The 16,685-nt window shown below is 40.1% G+C and overlaps 1 protein-coding gene across 3 annotated transcripts in view; it reads right to left on the bottom strand.

Moving 5' to 3' along the window:
• The window catches only part of SHTN1 (shootin 1), a 97,288-nt gene that overhangs the window by 7,163 nt on the left and 73,440 nt on the right, over window positions 1–16,685 (bottom strand). For all 3 annotated transcript variants that reach the window (XM_048858142.2, XM_048858144.2, XM_048858145.2), the window contains 4 exons: window positions 14,938–15,047; window positions 9,951–10,004; window positions 5,588–5,714; window positions 4,546–4,729 (listed from right to left, as the gene is read on the bottom strand). In XM_048858142.2, coding sequence (XP_048714099.2) covers window positions 4,546–4,729; window positions 5,588–5,714; window positions 9,951–10,004; window positions 14,938–15,047 — 475 coding nt within the window. The remainder of the gene's footprint in view (window positions 1–4,545; window positions 4,730–5,587; window positions 5,715–9,950; window positions 10,005–14,937; window positions 15,048–16,685) is intronic.

The following is a 16,685-nucleotide window of genomic DNA, read 5'->3' as shown; positions in this document are numbered from 1 at the left end:
GTTCTTTTCAAATGTGAGTTTCGGGAATGAAGAAATTGCCACAGTGGATAAGAACAGTGGTCCAGCTATTTCTTTTTCCTATCTCTGACAGTTGCCAATACCAGGAGAAAGAAATCTTATAATAGACAATCATAGAATACCTTGCCCATGTTGGAAGTTCTTTCCTAAGCCTAGGCAGGTAGTAGTTAGCTACAAGGAATTTCATGCTCAACAGAACTGAATTTTTAGAAATACTCCATAGTCAGTGGGCTGGACTATCAAACCACCTAAAAACCATTGGTTTCAGAGTAACAGCCGTGTTAGTCTGTATTCTCAAAAAGAAAAGGAGTACTTGTGGCACCTTAGAGACTAACCAGTGCATCCGATGAAGTGAGCTGTAGCTCACGAAAGCTTATGCTCAGATAAATTGGTTAGTCTCTAAGGTGCCACAAGTCCTCCTTTTCTTTTTCTAAAAACCATTGTCACTTTTATGCCTGCCGTAGCATGTACTTGAATAATCAGTGAAAGTCACTGAAATGGAATGGTTTTGAATATCGTTTCAGTGTCAACTATCTGCACTATAATTTAGGGTATTTTTATACATTTTATACACACACACACACACACGAGAGAGAGAATTTATGTCAGCTACTTTTAAAACTATTTGTTAAAAATAAGAAGATTTTCAACTTCCAGAACATCCCATTGTCCTCCTCATTTTGTTCTTCAAGCTTAATTGTCCATGTTCAACCTGCATACGGAAAACCTTTGTAGTTGTGTCTTGCTGAGGCCGAGCTGTTTCCTGCAGTGTCAGTAGACAATTCAGTGGTACTAAGATTACAGCTGAGAGGAGGAGAACAAATCCTTTAATTGTATAAAATCATCAGATTAAGCCTTCCCCTCTGCGTAGTTCATTCTGTTAACTGAGTCATCTACTGCCTGGAAACAAATGTTTACTAAGAGGGGGAAAAAAAAAAGGAAGAGCGAGGCACACCTTTCCTTTCTATGTGTACACACCACAGGAGCCATGGGAACTCCCGTGGCTTCCAACCGAACAAAACATTAACTAGTCTCTCTTGAGGAATTGCCATTAAATTAAGACCCCTGCTGGGATAAATGTTTGGGAGGACAGTTGTATGGGGAGTCGTCTTAAAGTTGAGCTAAGGCCCACAGTTTCTGTTTGTGACCCATTCCTTCCTGTGCCTCTCCTCCCCACCCCCCAGCTCCTGATTCCACACCAGCTTATTAACAGCTTCTAGCCTTCAATTTATTAACCTGTTGTATTGAAATCACTGGACTGATAGTCAAAAACAAAGCACTGTTCTCTCAACTAATTTTTCCAAATTCTGAAATATGATCAGTTAGTCTGTTTACAGGGATGTTTTAGAACTGACTTGCATCTACTCACATGAGGCCCAGTTCTAGAATCCTGGCTCAGACTGTGGAGCGCTTACATATATGTGAGTACTCCAATTACTTTATTTAAGTCACTATCTTGTAAGCACTTATAAACAAGAAACTTTATTCATGTGTTTAGTTCCATTTAAGCCAATGGGTGAAATTCTGGCCGCACTGAAGTCAATGGCAAAACTCCCATCGAGACCAGTGAGGCGTGAGTCTACTAGTGTCAGTAAATTATTCATGTGTTTGGATTGCAAAGTTGGGCCTTCACTGACTACATGATCCCCTTCTTCAGTGGGAGAATATTCCCCTTTCATGAGTGAAAGCTATTCAACGTGAGTAAATGTTGCAGAATTGGGCGTTTAATATTAGCTAACATTCTTTACATACCACTCAGACGATGGGCTACAGAAGACTGACAATAAAGCAAAAAGCAATACATCATGCAGGACTATTTACTTGATTTTTTCAATAGGGATGCTGTAGATCTTTACATTTAAAGTTAGAGCAAACCAAAGAAAAACAGATTACATGGGAAAAGAGTTCCTGTAATTAGGGAACCTGTACTCTTGCATGGCAGGGTGCACTGTCGGTGGTCTGACAAACCACTGAAAACAATAATAAAGGTCAAACCTTTGTCAGGGTTTAAAGAAATGTAAATGGTAATGAGATGGACAAAGCTTCTTATCTTGGGCGGGAAGAAGGACAGTGACAGTTAATAATTTGCTTGTACCTCTTGCTTAGGTGTCTGGTCAAAGCAGAGTGTTGTTTGTTTCTTACCAGCCTGGTTAACCATGAAGTAAATCTAGGATGCTACTTAATTACAGTTTCAAGTTGTCAGCTGTGTTCAGCAAAATGATTTTGCCCTGACTTCAGTCCTCCTTCCAAAGCAACATACATTAGTGCCTAGGGCAGGGATCGGCAACCTTTGGCATGAGGCCCGTCAGAAAACTTCGCCGGTGGGCTCGGACGGTTTGTTTATCTGCAGCGTCCGCAGGTTCGGCCAATCGCAGCTCCCACTGGCTGTGGTTCGCCGTTCCAGGCCAATGGAGGCTGCAGGAAGCGGCGCGGGCCGAGGGATGTGCTGGCCGCTGCTTCCCACAACCCCCATTGGCCTGGAACGGCGAACCGCGGCCAGTGGGAGCTGCGATTGGCCGAACCTGCGGACACCGAAGTAAGCAAACCATCCCGGCCTGCCAGCGGATTCCCCTGACAGGCTGCGTGCCAAAGGTTGCCGACCCCTGGCCTAGGGGCTGCTCCAATGAATCCTGGCTGCGAACAACCCCAACTGACCAAAAATGCAGTTAGGTATCAATATGATGCAAGGCACCTTGGCCAGGTCCTCTTTTCCCTCCCAGCCCAGCAGCCTTTTCCCAGGGAAATGGCACCAGAGTCCCTACACCATCTGTATTCCACTGGAGGATCCTGCTTGACAATAGCTTTGGGATGGTTCCCCCCAGTTAGGCCAGTTTACACCAATGGAACAGCATACCTCACTAGAGAACCTGGCCCACAGCATTTGTATTGGTGCATTAACAGATAGATTAAAATTAAATGCGTTTTTTAGGTTCCCACAGAATAGGCAAGCTGCAAAATAAATTAAGCTTCACATATGCTTTTATAGCACGTAACAACTGTGACTGTCAACACAAGATCCTTTTCACTGTCAATTCACCACGCATTCTGCAAGACCTTGGGCCTGCAATTATTTCATTTCCTTTCTTGCAAATGTAATTTCCACTTAGTTTGGTGGAATAAAAGGTAGACAAAAAGTGGTAAGAGTCGCAGAATTTTCTGATTAAGGTTATCTGTTCAAAATGGTAAATATCTATAGGCTAACAATGCAGTGTTTCTCAGAAACAAACTCACCTCTGCCGAATTGCCTCTGTATCAGGGTATTGGTTAAAAAAAACAAAACAAAAAACCACACAGCTACATTGTGGAGGTCAAATTAATTGTTAAACAAATTTAAAATCAGAAAGATAAAGAGTAAGTATAGATCACATTTCTTTTAAGGACTCTTATTGAATATATTTCAGTGGAGGAAGACACCTGATTGGAGAGAGAAATTTGCTTTTAAAATTCAATTGGGATTAAATAAAACTATAAGGCACAGAAAGGATATAAGGCCTTTCATTAAATAAAAACAAAACAAAGAGAGAGAGACAGAGAGAGATGAAAGCACCAACAAGAGAATAAAGCAAATATCAGTTCACAAAAAATATATCTGAATTGAATTTCCAGTTCATTTGTCCTGATTCTCCCCTTTGAACTAAGCAATGGAGACCTACGAGAATAGGTGTTCTTTTTCTACTGATGGAACAGGAAATCAGAGGTTTAATTAACCATGATTATAATATTCTGCTGATCTGATTTGTCTCACCTATTTCCTTTTTCTTTAAGTGACAGACTACCTGACAAACATCCTGGCAAGAGAACTAAAGCAAATCTGCAGACTAATTTCAAAAAGAGGTTTGCATTGTTATAAAACAAACTGATCCTCAACCGGATCTGTCTGAAATGTATATTTCTGAAGCAGGATTAACTCTTTGATCCTTAAATGGAACTTTGAAGCTTCAATCTGTTGTACCAAAAGAATCCTCTGTCTGTTGTGCCAAAATAGTATCTGATTCTACATTTTCTTTCAGCATCTAAATCCTGTGACTTCCGGATAGTTCGACATTTCCATTTCCTGCTGTTAAATCTTATTTTGAGATTGTGAAAATGTGCATTCCTTTTCATCCACAGGGGGCAAAAACCAAAAGTAACAATTTTCAATTGGTCAGGTTTATTTAACACGAATGTTGGATTTACAAACTTGCTGTTTGTTTTTTAAAACCAAGAATACACTGCCCACCTATATCCCCTCTTCTTTATTAAGAATGGGGAAAATACCTCAAGTATTCCTCCAAAAGTCCCACTATCTTTTTGTAGTGAGAGATCCTGAATATCTCTGGGCAGTAGACTCATTGACTCTAGGGTGACAAGAGCCTTGTTATAATGGAGAGTTCAATCTCCAAGCGGGACTGAGTGATAACTTGTATGAACAGTTACATATTGCAATTTTTCCTGATTAACAAAGTGATGTAAATGGCATAAATATACACCAGTGAGATAGGTTTGGCATTAACATCTGACTGGATGTCCATAAATAGCATTACTTACTGAAATGTAACCTTAGAACTTGCGCTTTCCTTCATTTGAAGAGACCCTTCGCCCAACTCAGGTGTTTTGGAGCTGAATTCTGCCTCCAGAGTTTTCTTGTTCAGTGCTGTTTGTGTAGTACCGGATTCTGAACCTAACACTGGCATGGATTTGGATTCTGATGTGGCCAAGACTCCAGCCGGACCTAAAACCCAAACAGAGTTTAGCATTTTTGTTACCCCTGCTTGTCATGGGTATTGAATCACAGATCAGCCCAATGTAATTCCAGTCAATTAGGTAGGTCAAATCAGTTCCTTAAAGAGTAGCTTCTAATTCATGGAAAGTGCTGAAATGCATTCCATTTAGAATCAGCCTCTCTCTCTCTCTCCAGTGTCAAAATGCCATGGCTCAGTGCAGCCAAGCCTAGGATTTCGAAGGGTCCCACAGGAACTACAGAACCCCAGCTGCTGTCTGAATTCACTCAGCTGAGAAGTGTGGACTGGTGAGTATACTGAAGGTGTTAATGTTTCTCTTTTCTGCTATAAAAGGATATTTGAACAAAGCTTTAGAACCATTAAAAGCTGCCACCAGTACTTGTTCTTCAGAGGGAGTGAATTCAAGATGGCGGCTGTAAGCTATCATTCCCCTATTTTACATTAGTTTATGAAACACACCTTTGCAGGAAGCACAGAGCAGCAAAGTCAGTCCAAGGACTTCAGTAATGCTGTCTGAACTCAGGAGCAGAAGGTTTACAAGGGTGGGCGGAGAGCACTGACACACAAAATAAATCTGTTAGTCTTTAAGGTGCCACCCGACTCCTTGTAGTTTTTGTCGATACAGACTAACACGGCTACCCCCTGATACTTATACTAGAGAAAATTGTGATGGCAGAGTGAAGCTATTAAGGGGAAGTGGATCAGCTGGGAAGCAATTAGAGCTCTCCCAAATAATATTGGGTGAACCTGGAAAGGTCTTAAAGACAGAGTAATTTGGCTTTAAATAGCTTTAATGCAAGTTCTATGAAACTCAACAGTAGGACTATGAAGGGATCGAGCCAACTTACTACTGCTGTCTTGCTCGGCTGTCACTTTCCTGCGCTGTAAAATTCTTTCTAACTCAGTTTCATTGTTCTCTGTGTCTGTTTCAAGAGATTTTAAGCTTCTTGAACTGGTGGATTTGTTGAGTGTTTCCTGTAGTACGAAATATACACAGAGGGTCATTAGAACACAGGCTCTTCCAAAACAGTAGATAAGGTCAAACAAGTGAAACAGGTATTGGAGATGGTAAGTGTTACCCCTTTAGATTAAGTAAGTAACAGTTCTGCTCAGTCAGCACTACGAACCAGGAACTCCTGATTCTAATACTATCACAGAGACCCTCCGGGACACTGGGCAGGTCACTTAACCTTTCTACCTCAATTTACCTATCAGTAAAATGGGGAGAACCGTGATTACAGAGCGTTTGTGAGGCTTACTGACCCATAATCAGCACAGGAGGAGGCCCCTGGCAGTGGAAAATTCGATCTGTGGGGAAGCCTGCAAGGGATCTGGGCTGGCCAAAAATGAGGCAGTGCTGGCGAGGGAGAGATTAGGTCTAGGTAATTTAGCACAACCCCTGAACAGACTCCGTGAAGACCTGACCTCAAGCTAACAATGCCCTTTCCCGGTGAATCCCACTCTGTAGCAAGGAATCAGGCTAGCTCTGTGTGGGTAAATCTGGTAGATTATTTCTAAAGCGCTATGTAAATGCTAAGTATAATTACCGGAACAAACCCAACTATTTACACAAATACTGGAATACTCCCCCCGTTAAAGCTGTGAGGATCTTAACAATATTTTACAAGAGGAATATCTTGTTAGTAACAAACCTTCTCTATTAGCTGAAAGCCAAAGAAACACGTTTAATTGACTCCTATAGTATGCTACCTTTTCTAAATGAAGTTTATTTATAGGTGACACACAGTGTCTTACAAATCAGTGTGCTAAACTGCCCTACTAATCAAGGTTACAGCAGGTTCATTTAATTTACCAAAAGAAATACCCACTATGCTCATGCTGATCTCACAAATCCTTCAATGCCCACTAAAAACCTCAAGTATTTTCATAGGCCTGGCTGTGTCTTTTGGTGGCAGAATCAGATCTCTGGTTACAGCTTCCTTTTAGCATACACAGAATACAGACCAACGTCATCGCTGCCTCATATTGAGGTTAACACTTTTGTAGCCTCTGGCTTAGGCCAAAAGGCAGGGTCTGATTTTACAGCCCTCCTAAGAAAAAGTCTTCCTAAGCCGAAACCTCTAAAAATGCTGCCACTGGAATTTTAACTGGCACAAAGCATGCTCAGCATGCTCCTCCAGTCTGGCAGGAGTTACACTGCCACCTTGTCAAATACCAAATTGACTGTAAAATTGCCCTAAATGTTTATAAATGGAGCTCAAAATTTGGGACGTGTATTTATTGCTCTCTCTCTCTGAGCCTCACCATTGTTTGTGAGCCTTGTAAAGCCTGTTTGCTGGCAGCTGCAAAAAACACATTTAGAGACCCACACAGCAGGTTTTCAGCGGTGTATCCCAGCTCAACTCAGGCTAGGTCCAAAACGCGATGTCAAAAAAATCTCAAGACTAATATTTAAAATAAAATAAAATAAAATACAACAAAAACAAAAACAAAACAACCACCCCAACAACCTCCTTACGGACAGAATCTTTCATATGGTACATGGGCCTGATTCTCAGAAGTGGTGGATACACTCAAGGAGAGTTGTGAGTAATCTAATACACTAGGTTTACCCATGAGGATGTAAAGCTCATTTGAATGAAAGCAGCAAAATGCATTTATTCACTGTGTTACTAAGTGGGAATGAGTTGTCAAAAATTATTATTAAAACACAGCAATCCAGCTTATTCCTCGCAATATTACACATATGTGACAAGAAATAAGGTTACAAGAACACGTGTATTCTTTCCAGATGTTTATAACTACACCCCTCTCACTGTAATATCTCAATGCCTCACACAGAGTTAAAAAGAAATTCACCAACGGCAATGGCCTTAATTTTTTCCCTACTTCCTTCTGATGGAGTTTGGGGTACTCTCCCCGTTCCCCATTTCCTTCTTCTCTTCTCTTCCAAATTCCTTCTCTCTTTTTCCTCCTGATTGTCTTTACCTTCCTTTTGTTCCTCTTCTTGCTTCTCCCTCCTTCGCTAATTCTAGTGGTGTCTGTGAGAAAGCCAGGCCAAAAGAGTGAGTGTACAAAGTCCTTGAGACCTGTGGTCATACAGATATCCTCCTGTATGAATGCAAAGTCTTGGATCTGTTGTCAGACAAGCCCGGTCTCGCATTGTCATGAGATTCACATTGAAGTTGATAACTTTATAGCGTCTCACAATTCCTCCCAAAAGGCATCATGTATCCTTTTAAAGAGACATGGGCAGACAATTAGTCTTGTGGGAGTCCACAAGGGAATACTGTGGAAGTGGAGTTACCTGGCTCTGATCTCTGGGACAACATGACCAATATCATCTGTTTCTAGGCTCTGCATTGTGTAACTCATTGCTAACCAGTTGAGCTTATGGACCTTGAGTTGGTTGCTTGCTGGTCTGAGATAGCACACCACTGGTATCTTCAGCTCAGTCCTATACACGGTCTTCTATGGATCAATTGTTCCATTGGCTCTATTTTCTGATATGGTATTGCCTTCCTACAGAGTTCCAACATGCATGAGCAACTGTTACTTATTGTCTTGGCTGCCAGGAAAAGTCTGGACTCCAGAAGTGGTCTATTTTTCAGAGAGTAATCAGTGAAGAGATACAAGATACAGTGTTGTACATGTACTCTCATGAACGGGGGCATTAGATTTCAAAATCAAACAGCAGCTTATAAGTCACAGAGGCAGCACTATTTCCAGGACTCCATCAAAACAGCTTTTCCCTCAATAAGTTAAAATATTTTACTTTGTAGCTATTCCGAAATTAACTGAGCTGGGGTATTATTAATGAGTAATATTCCTCAGCATTGTACTAATGTTACAGACCTAAAAGTAAACCAAACAACTGAGTTGCTTTCCTTGAACTCTGCAATTTACAGAATGAATATAAATGTGTTTATAACAATTATACGGAGGTCTGCATGGAATGCACAATTAGCACAGTAACAACAAACACGTAAGTATTTATTTCTTCCGTATCCACCCCCATGTTTGTCATCTGACTGTGCATAATGATTAGTCTCAAGAATAGATTAGAATTTAGTTTATATAACACCTCTCATACTCTAAATATCCTGAAGAGTTACAAAAGGCATTGAGCTAGACACTGATAGCACAGTGATCATCGGTCTCCTCTTGCTCAGATTGAAATCAATGGCAAAGGACACACCGAGTTCAGTCATGAAGAACCGGCCCCTGACAGCAAATGAAATAGTCATTATGTACACTGCAATAGTTGACTCGAAGCCTTGGACAACAGAAGTTAGCTCCTAACAGATTGATCGCTAGCCAGGACATCAGGATGATCCTCCAGTCGCTTCACAAAGATGCCATTGGATCTTTAACTTATAGTTAAAGAATAATTTCTGCCAAAGATGGACAGAACTACCTCCAGTTTAATATTACCCCAAGATTGCCACCCTTGCTGCAAATTCCCCTTTCTCAGCACATCACACTGCGGGACTTGAACTCAAAATCTTCTGGACTAGAAGAGAGAGTAACCAGGTAAGCCAAAGATGGTGGCATAAAACATCATTCCTTGTTTTAAAATAACATTGTAATGGCCCTTAACACTGCAGTAGCAACGCGGTCAGCTGTAGTATTTTGGACCATTGCTGTACAATACTATAGTATATATTAATAAAGGTTATGTAAATCCTAGCATTGATTGTTAGTAACTGCAACATTGCCTATTGAGCATGTGTGCAATAATATTAACATATTATGGATAAAACCATGGGCTCACTGAAATCTATTGCAAAACTTCCATTGGCTTCAATGAGGATAGGACTTCACTCTATGCATGTGCTGAAGTGACACCAACTTTTAACTCTCAGGACTAGAGAAGCCAAGTAGGAGAAGCTATGCTGATTTGATTCTTATTCAATATAATTTAAGCACCTTATTCAGGAGAAGCAGCTACTGAACATGTACAATGTACAGTGTAATTACATTACAAAACAGAAATAAACTGAGCACAGTTTGTTAAAGCTGAGCAAAATATCAAATATGACTGCTTCACTTCGTGACAATCAAACACATATATGTAACTATAGATGTAAATTTTTATATATTTATATCAATAAATACAGATGGAGAGAGAAGAGTTCTGGGTCTTTAGAACTCTCTCTATGGCTCTATTTATATCCATCCATCCATCCTCAAAAAGTCCTCTCATCTCCCATGAAAAGAGAGCAACAGAATGTAAACATGTGTTCTTACCAGTATTCCCTTTAGTTCTTTCACTGCACTATCAGAGGCTTTTGGTGCTTCCGGCTGTAATTAAACAAAACACACACATCAAATCTGATTCTGCAAATACTGACTGTGTAAGATGTGTGTGTTTGTTTTGTATTGTATTTTAGGACAAACACCACATGAATCTGCAATTTGTTGGTAAGGCCTATGTAAATTTATTAACTCACCACCCCTCAATGGACAGCACTGGGATACTTAAAATGCTAGTACTTCTGAAAATATTCCAATGCTTGGAAAGATATTAACTAGGAATGAAGGAGAAAATTAAGTAACTTGAATTCTAGCAAGTGTACTTTAGTAAATTTGAATATTAATGTTTTAGCATAAAACTGTATTAAATACAAATGAATGCAACAGAACCAGGGAGTTCAAATAAAGTTCCCTTTTTTACTACTGCTGATCTTGGTTCCCTACTTTTAGTGGCATCCCCACCTCTCCCATACCACTAGAGGCAAGACAGATGTGGAAGGGGACAGGTGAGGGGACATACCTTCAGCAGCCTTCTTTCTCATCTCAGAATCCTCCTCCCAGTGGGGGTGTGGAGAAGGGAACATGGGAATTTAGAGACAGCTACTGTGAATGGCAACCAGGTAGCAATACAAGAAGGTGCAGGGGGGAGTCTTCTTGCTCTGTCCTCTGCCCCATATTGTTCATATTAAGACAGACTATTGCTTATGTCACACCAGTGCCACATCATCATAGAACCCCTCCCTCTACAGCTACTTGCAATGTCCCCACCCTTTTCCAGGCTGTCTCATGCTGCCCTGGTGACAACTTTGGGTGCCATTATAGGAGTGGCTGGTGCTCAGCACCCTGCAGGATTGGGCCCAGTGCACTCATTGGGAGATGCGGGTTCCCTGCTCTTCTCAGGATCAGGACTGCTGGGAAGCAGCAGTAAAATGTCAGCTTTCATTCAGACACAGCAGAACAAAATCAGCAGGTTAGGGTCTATTAACTGAGTAGCATCTACCCCTTGAAATATTTCTGAGTGTTAAGGTTTGGTTTTTTAAAAAATTTTTTTTTTTACACAATAAATATTTATAAGGTTCTCTAGGATACTAATTTCGGCTCTTTTCCTTTCAAGGTGCATAAATCTGACTACCTTAATTATTTTAATCCCCTCAGCAAAATGGGAGCAAAGTGGAACAGATCCAACTGCTATCCAATGCAGGGGCCCAGGCATACCTCTACATACAGGTCTGACAGAGGGCTCATTATCCTGTAACTCATATCAGTCCTGACACCACCTCTGTTGTCACTAACTCTGGCAGACCAGGTGCCAGCTCATGCCAAGGCCCCTAGGTCTCAGTGAACACTGACAACTGCATAGATGGAAACCAGTATGGCTCACCTGTGTATTAGCATTGTTAAAACAGATGTTACTTTTATAAAAATGTGTTTAGACTTTATTCAATGCTCATAGAATACTGGATGTATTGATCTCACTTATAACATCTGTATCCCATGGGTATAAAAGTTATATCAAGTGTTCGTATTATACATCTCCGTAACTGGGTAACTAACCAAACAGGAAAGGAGCATTAATTAATGTAAAATGCTGGTCCTGCACACAAGAAGCCCCACTGAAACCAAATGAGCCACTGTGAAATAAAGACTTTGCTGATTGCCCCACACACACCCATGAAGAGGAGAGAGGTGCAAATACTTGTGCCATGAGTTTGAACTCTGGGGGCAGGAAATAAAAATCCCTGGCCAGAGGGAACTGTATCACTATGCTGCTTGGAATTTGGAGATTGAAAGGGAGCCCCAAACTGCTAAGCTTGAGTTAGCACTGAAGGACATAGAAAACTTGCATATCGCAGCAGCTTCCATGATGTTCTGGAACCTAAAACTGTAACTCATTATGTTTACCTGCTTCAACCTTATAAATAACTCATTTCTTTTTCTTTGTTAATAAATATTTAGTTAGTTTATTATAGGATTGGCTACAAGCATTGTCTTTGGTGTGAGGTCTAAGATGCAATTGACCTAGGATAAGTGACTGGTCCTTTGGGACTGGGAGTAACCGGAATATTGTGATTTTTGGTGTAAGGGACCATATCTCAGAAAGGCAAGTTTGCTTGGGTGGCAAGATAGACCAGAGTACCCAAGGGGACTTTCTGTCACTGCATTGTTAGACTGTTATAGTGCTTGAAGAATTAACATCTGTTACTTGGTTGGTGAAATCTATGTATAGGACTCACTACCAATTTGGGATTTATGCCTTGCTTCTTGACAGTCTGCCCTGAGGTTGACTCCAGACAGCTTGGCAGTCATAATATGTATCCAAAAGATATCTTGTAAGGTATTATATGTAAACTGGTGATGTGCTGGTCAGGAATACATTGCATATACATAATCCATACAAATCTCAAAGAGAATCATGTATGTGTGCTGGGAATATGTTCTTAAAATGTGTTTGAGAGACAGTGCATAAATCATGCTGGCCCAAGACAAAGGACTGTGGATTTACCTGTCTCATGGGCTTGATTACAGGCAGAAGATGATGAAAGTATATTTACATATAAGTTAAACTAAGCAATCACGCTAACAAGCAGCAGAGGAAATTTATAAGCACTCTGGGGCACGGAGTCTATACTCCCAGCAAGTCTTCCTGGCTCTTGAGGCAAGCAAATATAAAGAGGAACAAAAAGACATTTTAGTTATCTATCACATAGGGGGTAAATGGGACAGCACCTTCTGATTCTATGAATGTTGAATCCTCTAATCTGGAGGGCTGGAGATGCTGGTAACCTGATGTGACTAAGAAAACTGCTTAGGCAAAGATTGTAACTTGCTAAGATTCAGATTTAGCCACTAGAAAGTGTGTTTTGTTAGCAAGAGAAAGAAGAGAGATATAGTTACTAAGTATCACTTAAATCTCTGTTCTTTGTAAATAAACTTCTTTGTTTCACTATAACTTGAGAGAGCTTGATCTGCACTGGTGATGGGTGTGGGCTCAGACAGCTTCCTTTGAGGCTCTAACAGCTCCTGTGCCTTCAGATATCACTGTCTTGGTTACACCTAGGTAATGCTTCCATGCTTTTCTTTACAACATGAAGACTAGAAATATAATTTCTTTTAATGAAAGCTGGAATTCTGATGTCACCAGAAAACTCTCTGAGCTAAGGCTGGAGGTAAGAACTTGAAGGATCTGGGCCTTTATCTTAATGAACATTCTGAGGTCTGATCATCCTGCAAACACTTATGGCCACAAAGAACTTCTCACATTAGTAGTCCCACTGCGTTCCAAGTTACTCGTTTGCATAAGTGCAGAATTGTCAACCCAATTATTCAAAAATCACGAGTAAGGTCTTAAAAAAAATCATGAGAGATCTTTTTAAAATGTTTGGCTTAAAAATACTGAGGCATCTTGGATGCATTGTATTTGTTATCTAGTTTCTGAGCTTCTCTGTTTCACTTGGGATTATATTTTCAAGGTCACTTCCGCAACCATAAGGATTAGAAATGTACTTTCTAAAAAAACCCAAAACAAAACATCAGAGTCTCACATAATCACATGACTCTGGGAGCTGCAGCTTTACGAAAAAACACCAAGAATCACATGAACTGTGACAAAATCACAAGAGCTGGCAAGACTCTCAGCATTTCTAGGATCAAACTTTCACGGTGGTGAAAAAGCTTTACTTTTTGGCACAGGGCTAACTTTTCATTTATTTTCTTAAGATAATTGCTACTTTAATCAAGAGAAGATTTACTTAGCTTAAATATAAACACTTCAAAACCACTATCCCATTATCTTACTTTTGTGTACAGGTTATTTCAAGCTTTTATGCTTTTATGCAGACATTAAACAACACTTTGCTGCAGGCAGGTTCACCCATTACTGCTGTGTCTTGCATAAGGGGAAAGAAAAGAAATACTGATGAGATGGAAAGTACATGAGTCTGTGTTGTTTAAGGATCAAGTCTTTTGGAACGTTCCCTTTAAATAATCCAATCACATTCCTTTTCAGATTGTTATTTTTGTTCAGTTTCTTAATAGTTATGTTTGCTTAGGATTTCTAAAAGCGTGGCCTCTATTGTATTGTTAGGTTTGAGAAGGTGCTCTCTTTTACTTTCTCTCTGTATCAAGGCAAATGCACCCGAGACCTTTCTTGATACTTCACATACCAAAAGACATTATGAATTTGAGAAAGTTCAAAGAGGATCAACGAAAATCATTTAAGGGCTGGAGGAATAACATGAAGATAAAAATAGTACAATATTTATAGCTGGATTACATGACGACTAAGGCCTCTATCTTCAAAAGTGACTCATGATTTTGGGTACTCAATTCGGGAACCTAGCAACTGAGGCACACAAAAGTAACTAGTCACTTTTGAAAACTCAGGCTTGAGTGTGTACATGTGTACACCTAGGCATAGAGGGAGGCATAGCAAGCGTATAACAACATTTGAAGACTATCGGGGGGGGAGGGGGAGAATTCATAAACTTGAGGTCCGTTAGAATGGGGAAATAGGCTTTCTAAGGAACTGAGCCGTTGCCTGAGTCATTTAAAACTGCACTAGACAAAACTCTGGAGAATAAACTGTCAGACCAAATCTTGCACTAGCAGGGAGATGAATGAAATGACAAAGTAGCTATTCCATCTCTAATTTCTGTGATTCAGGAATAGCTCTTTTAGATTTACTTTTTAAAAACACATCTTGTTTGGGAATCACTGCCTTATTTTTGTACCTTCTCTCTACTATTTTCTCCTCCTTCAATCTTTTAGGCTGAATGGTGTATAGTCCAACAATTAAACCCACAACTTTATGTTATTCTAGTCAAACAAGCAGCAAAGGAAAAGGAACACCCCCGCCCCCAAATTGTGCTCTGATGAATGTATTATGGTACATTTAATTTGTTTTCAACATACATTACGGTACCAGGCTTCCCCCAGTGTAAGACTAAACACACAAAGAAATCAGTGTATAATTATTCCAAACCTTTGTCTTAGGTCTGCTTGACTGATTAACTGGCCTTAGGTGAACTCCCTTTTTAATTCTATCCATCATTTCTTCAACTGCTTGTCTCTTCAGGTCTCCTACTTCTTCCCCTGTTCATAAGGCATAGATCGTGTCAGGTTAAAGATACTAGATATTAGGAAGAAACATCAAGAAAACACTCATTTTAAAGAGATACATTATAAAAAAGAGTAACATTCACAGCATGCTGCAAGTTATAAATAGTTAGTAATTTAGTCATAAAAATCAATGATCAAGCAACAATTAACGTATGATGCAGATAGCTGTATAACTGAAAAAATTCCTCATGTCAATGTGAGCAGGTGGAATATATACGCACTATATATAATCCAATCTTCAGTTTGGCTGTATTATTAATGGAAATGAAAATTACATTTAAACATAAGCCTTGTTTTTAACTCAAATCTTGGCTGTTCATGGGGTTTTCCCACAGGACCTCCTCTGTCACAGCCCCTAGCTTCCCCTGCCCCAGAGAGGCACCCCTTACATCACTTAAGGTATGTCCAGATGGAGATAACATGATCCACATGCTAGCAGAACTCAGAAGAATTTACTTTGTATCTTTTTGTAGAGTTGTAGCACCTGGATTTAGGGTGATTCAGGAACCCCACAATCATATGCAGGATCCTACAGACAGTTCCTCAATTGGTGTAAATGGTTACAGCCCCATTGTCTTCAACTGAACTATGACAATTTACACAAAGTTGATGATTTGGCCCTCAACCTTTCCATCCTGTTATAGTCAGATCATTATTATTTATTATTTGCATTATCATAGCACCTAGGAGCCCCAGTCATGGACTAGGACCCATTGTGATAGGTGCTGTACAAACAGAAGAAAAAGATAGTGCAGTATATAAATGCAGACCTGGAACCAGGGGCCTGATCCTGAGCAGTTGAAGTTGCATGTCTTCAGACCCCAAGAAATTGGCAACCCTGGTTAAATCAGGAGGTCAGATTCTGATCTCACTTAAACCACTGTAAATGGAAACAATCCCATTGGCTTCATTAGAGTTGGTCAAGATGGTCAAGTCAATGATGCCTACAGATGAGGCAGTATCAAGGCCCTGATTCAGCAAGGTACTTAAGCACATGTTTAACTTAAGCAATGGGGCTACTAAATGTGCTAAAAGTTATGGGCATGCTTAAGAATCTTGTGAATCCGTGCCCAAAAGTCTAAAAGAAAAAAAAATAGAACAATGTGGCATTGATACAAAACTGAAAAACCTAAATACCACCAAGCGATCTGGATTCCAAGAGACCCAACAGCAGACCTGTGAAATGTTCAAGTAAAACTGAAAATCCTATCTGATGAATTTGAGCTTTTCATACTAGCATATTGATGCACTAGAAGACATGACTAAAACCATGTAGTTGCACCATACAAAAAAGGCCAACCTAATTGAGAGAGACAGATGGAGAAATATGGTCAACACTATTAAAATCTGCTGTAGTGCCTAATATACAGGCATTTAAAGTAGACCCTCTCTCCTGGTAACACTGAAGATCCACAGAAGTGCAGTTCCTATACTGTATATCAATTTAATGCCACGCTTTAATTTCCCAAACAGTCTGTTTCAAATGTAAAAGCTTAACTGGCTGTGAGAAATAGGAACCACTCATTGTAAGTCCTTAACAAGGGTCAAAATAAGCCTGAAGTTAGATACAGTAACCAGAGCAAGAGAGACCTTTTCTATTCTTTTTTATGA

The sequence above is a fragment of the Caretta caretta genome, chromosome 7 (assembly GCF_965140235.1).
Source record: "Caretta caretta isolate rCarCar2 chromosome 7, rCarCar1.hap1, whole genome shotgun sequence".
Taxonomy (NCBI): Eukaryota; Metazoa; Chordata; order Testudines; family Cheloniidae; genus Caretta; species Caretta caretta.
This window is presented reverse-complemented; position numbering and strand designations above follow the sequence as displayed.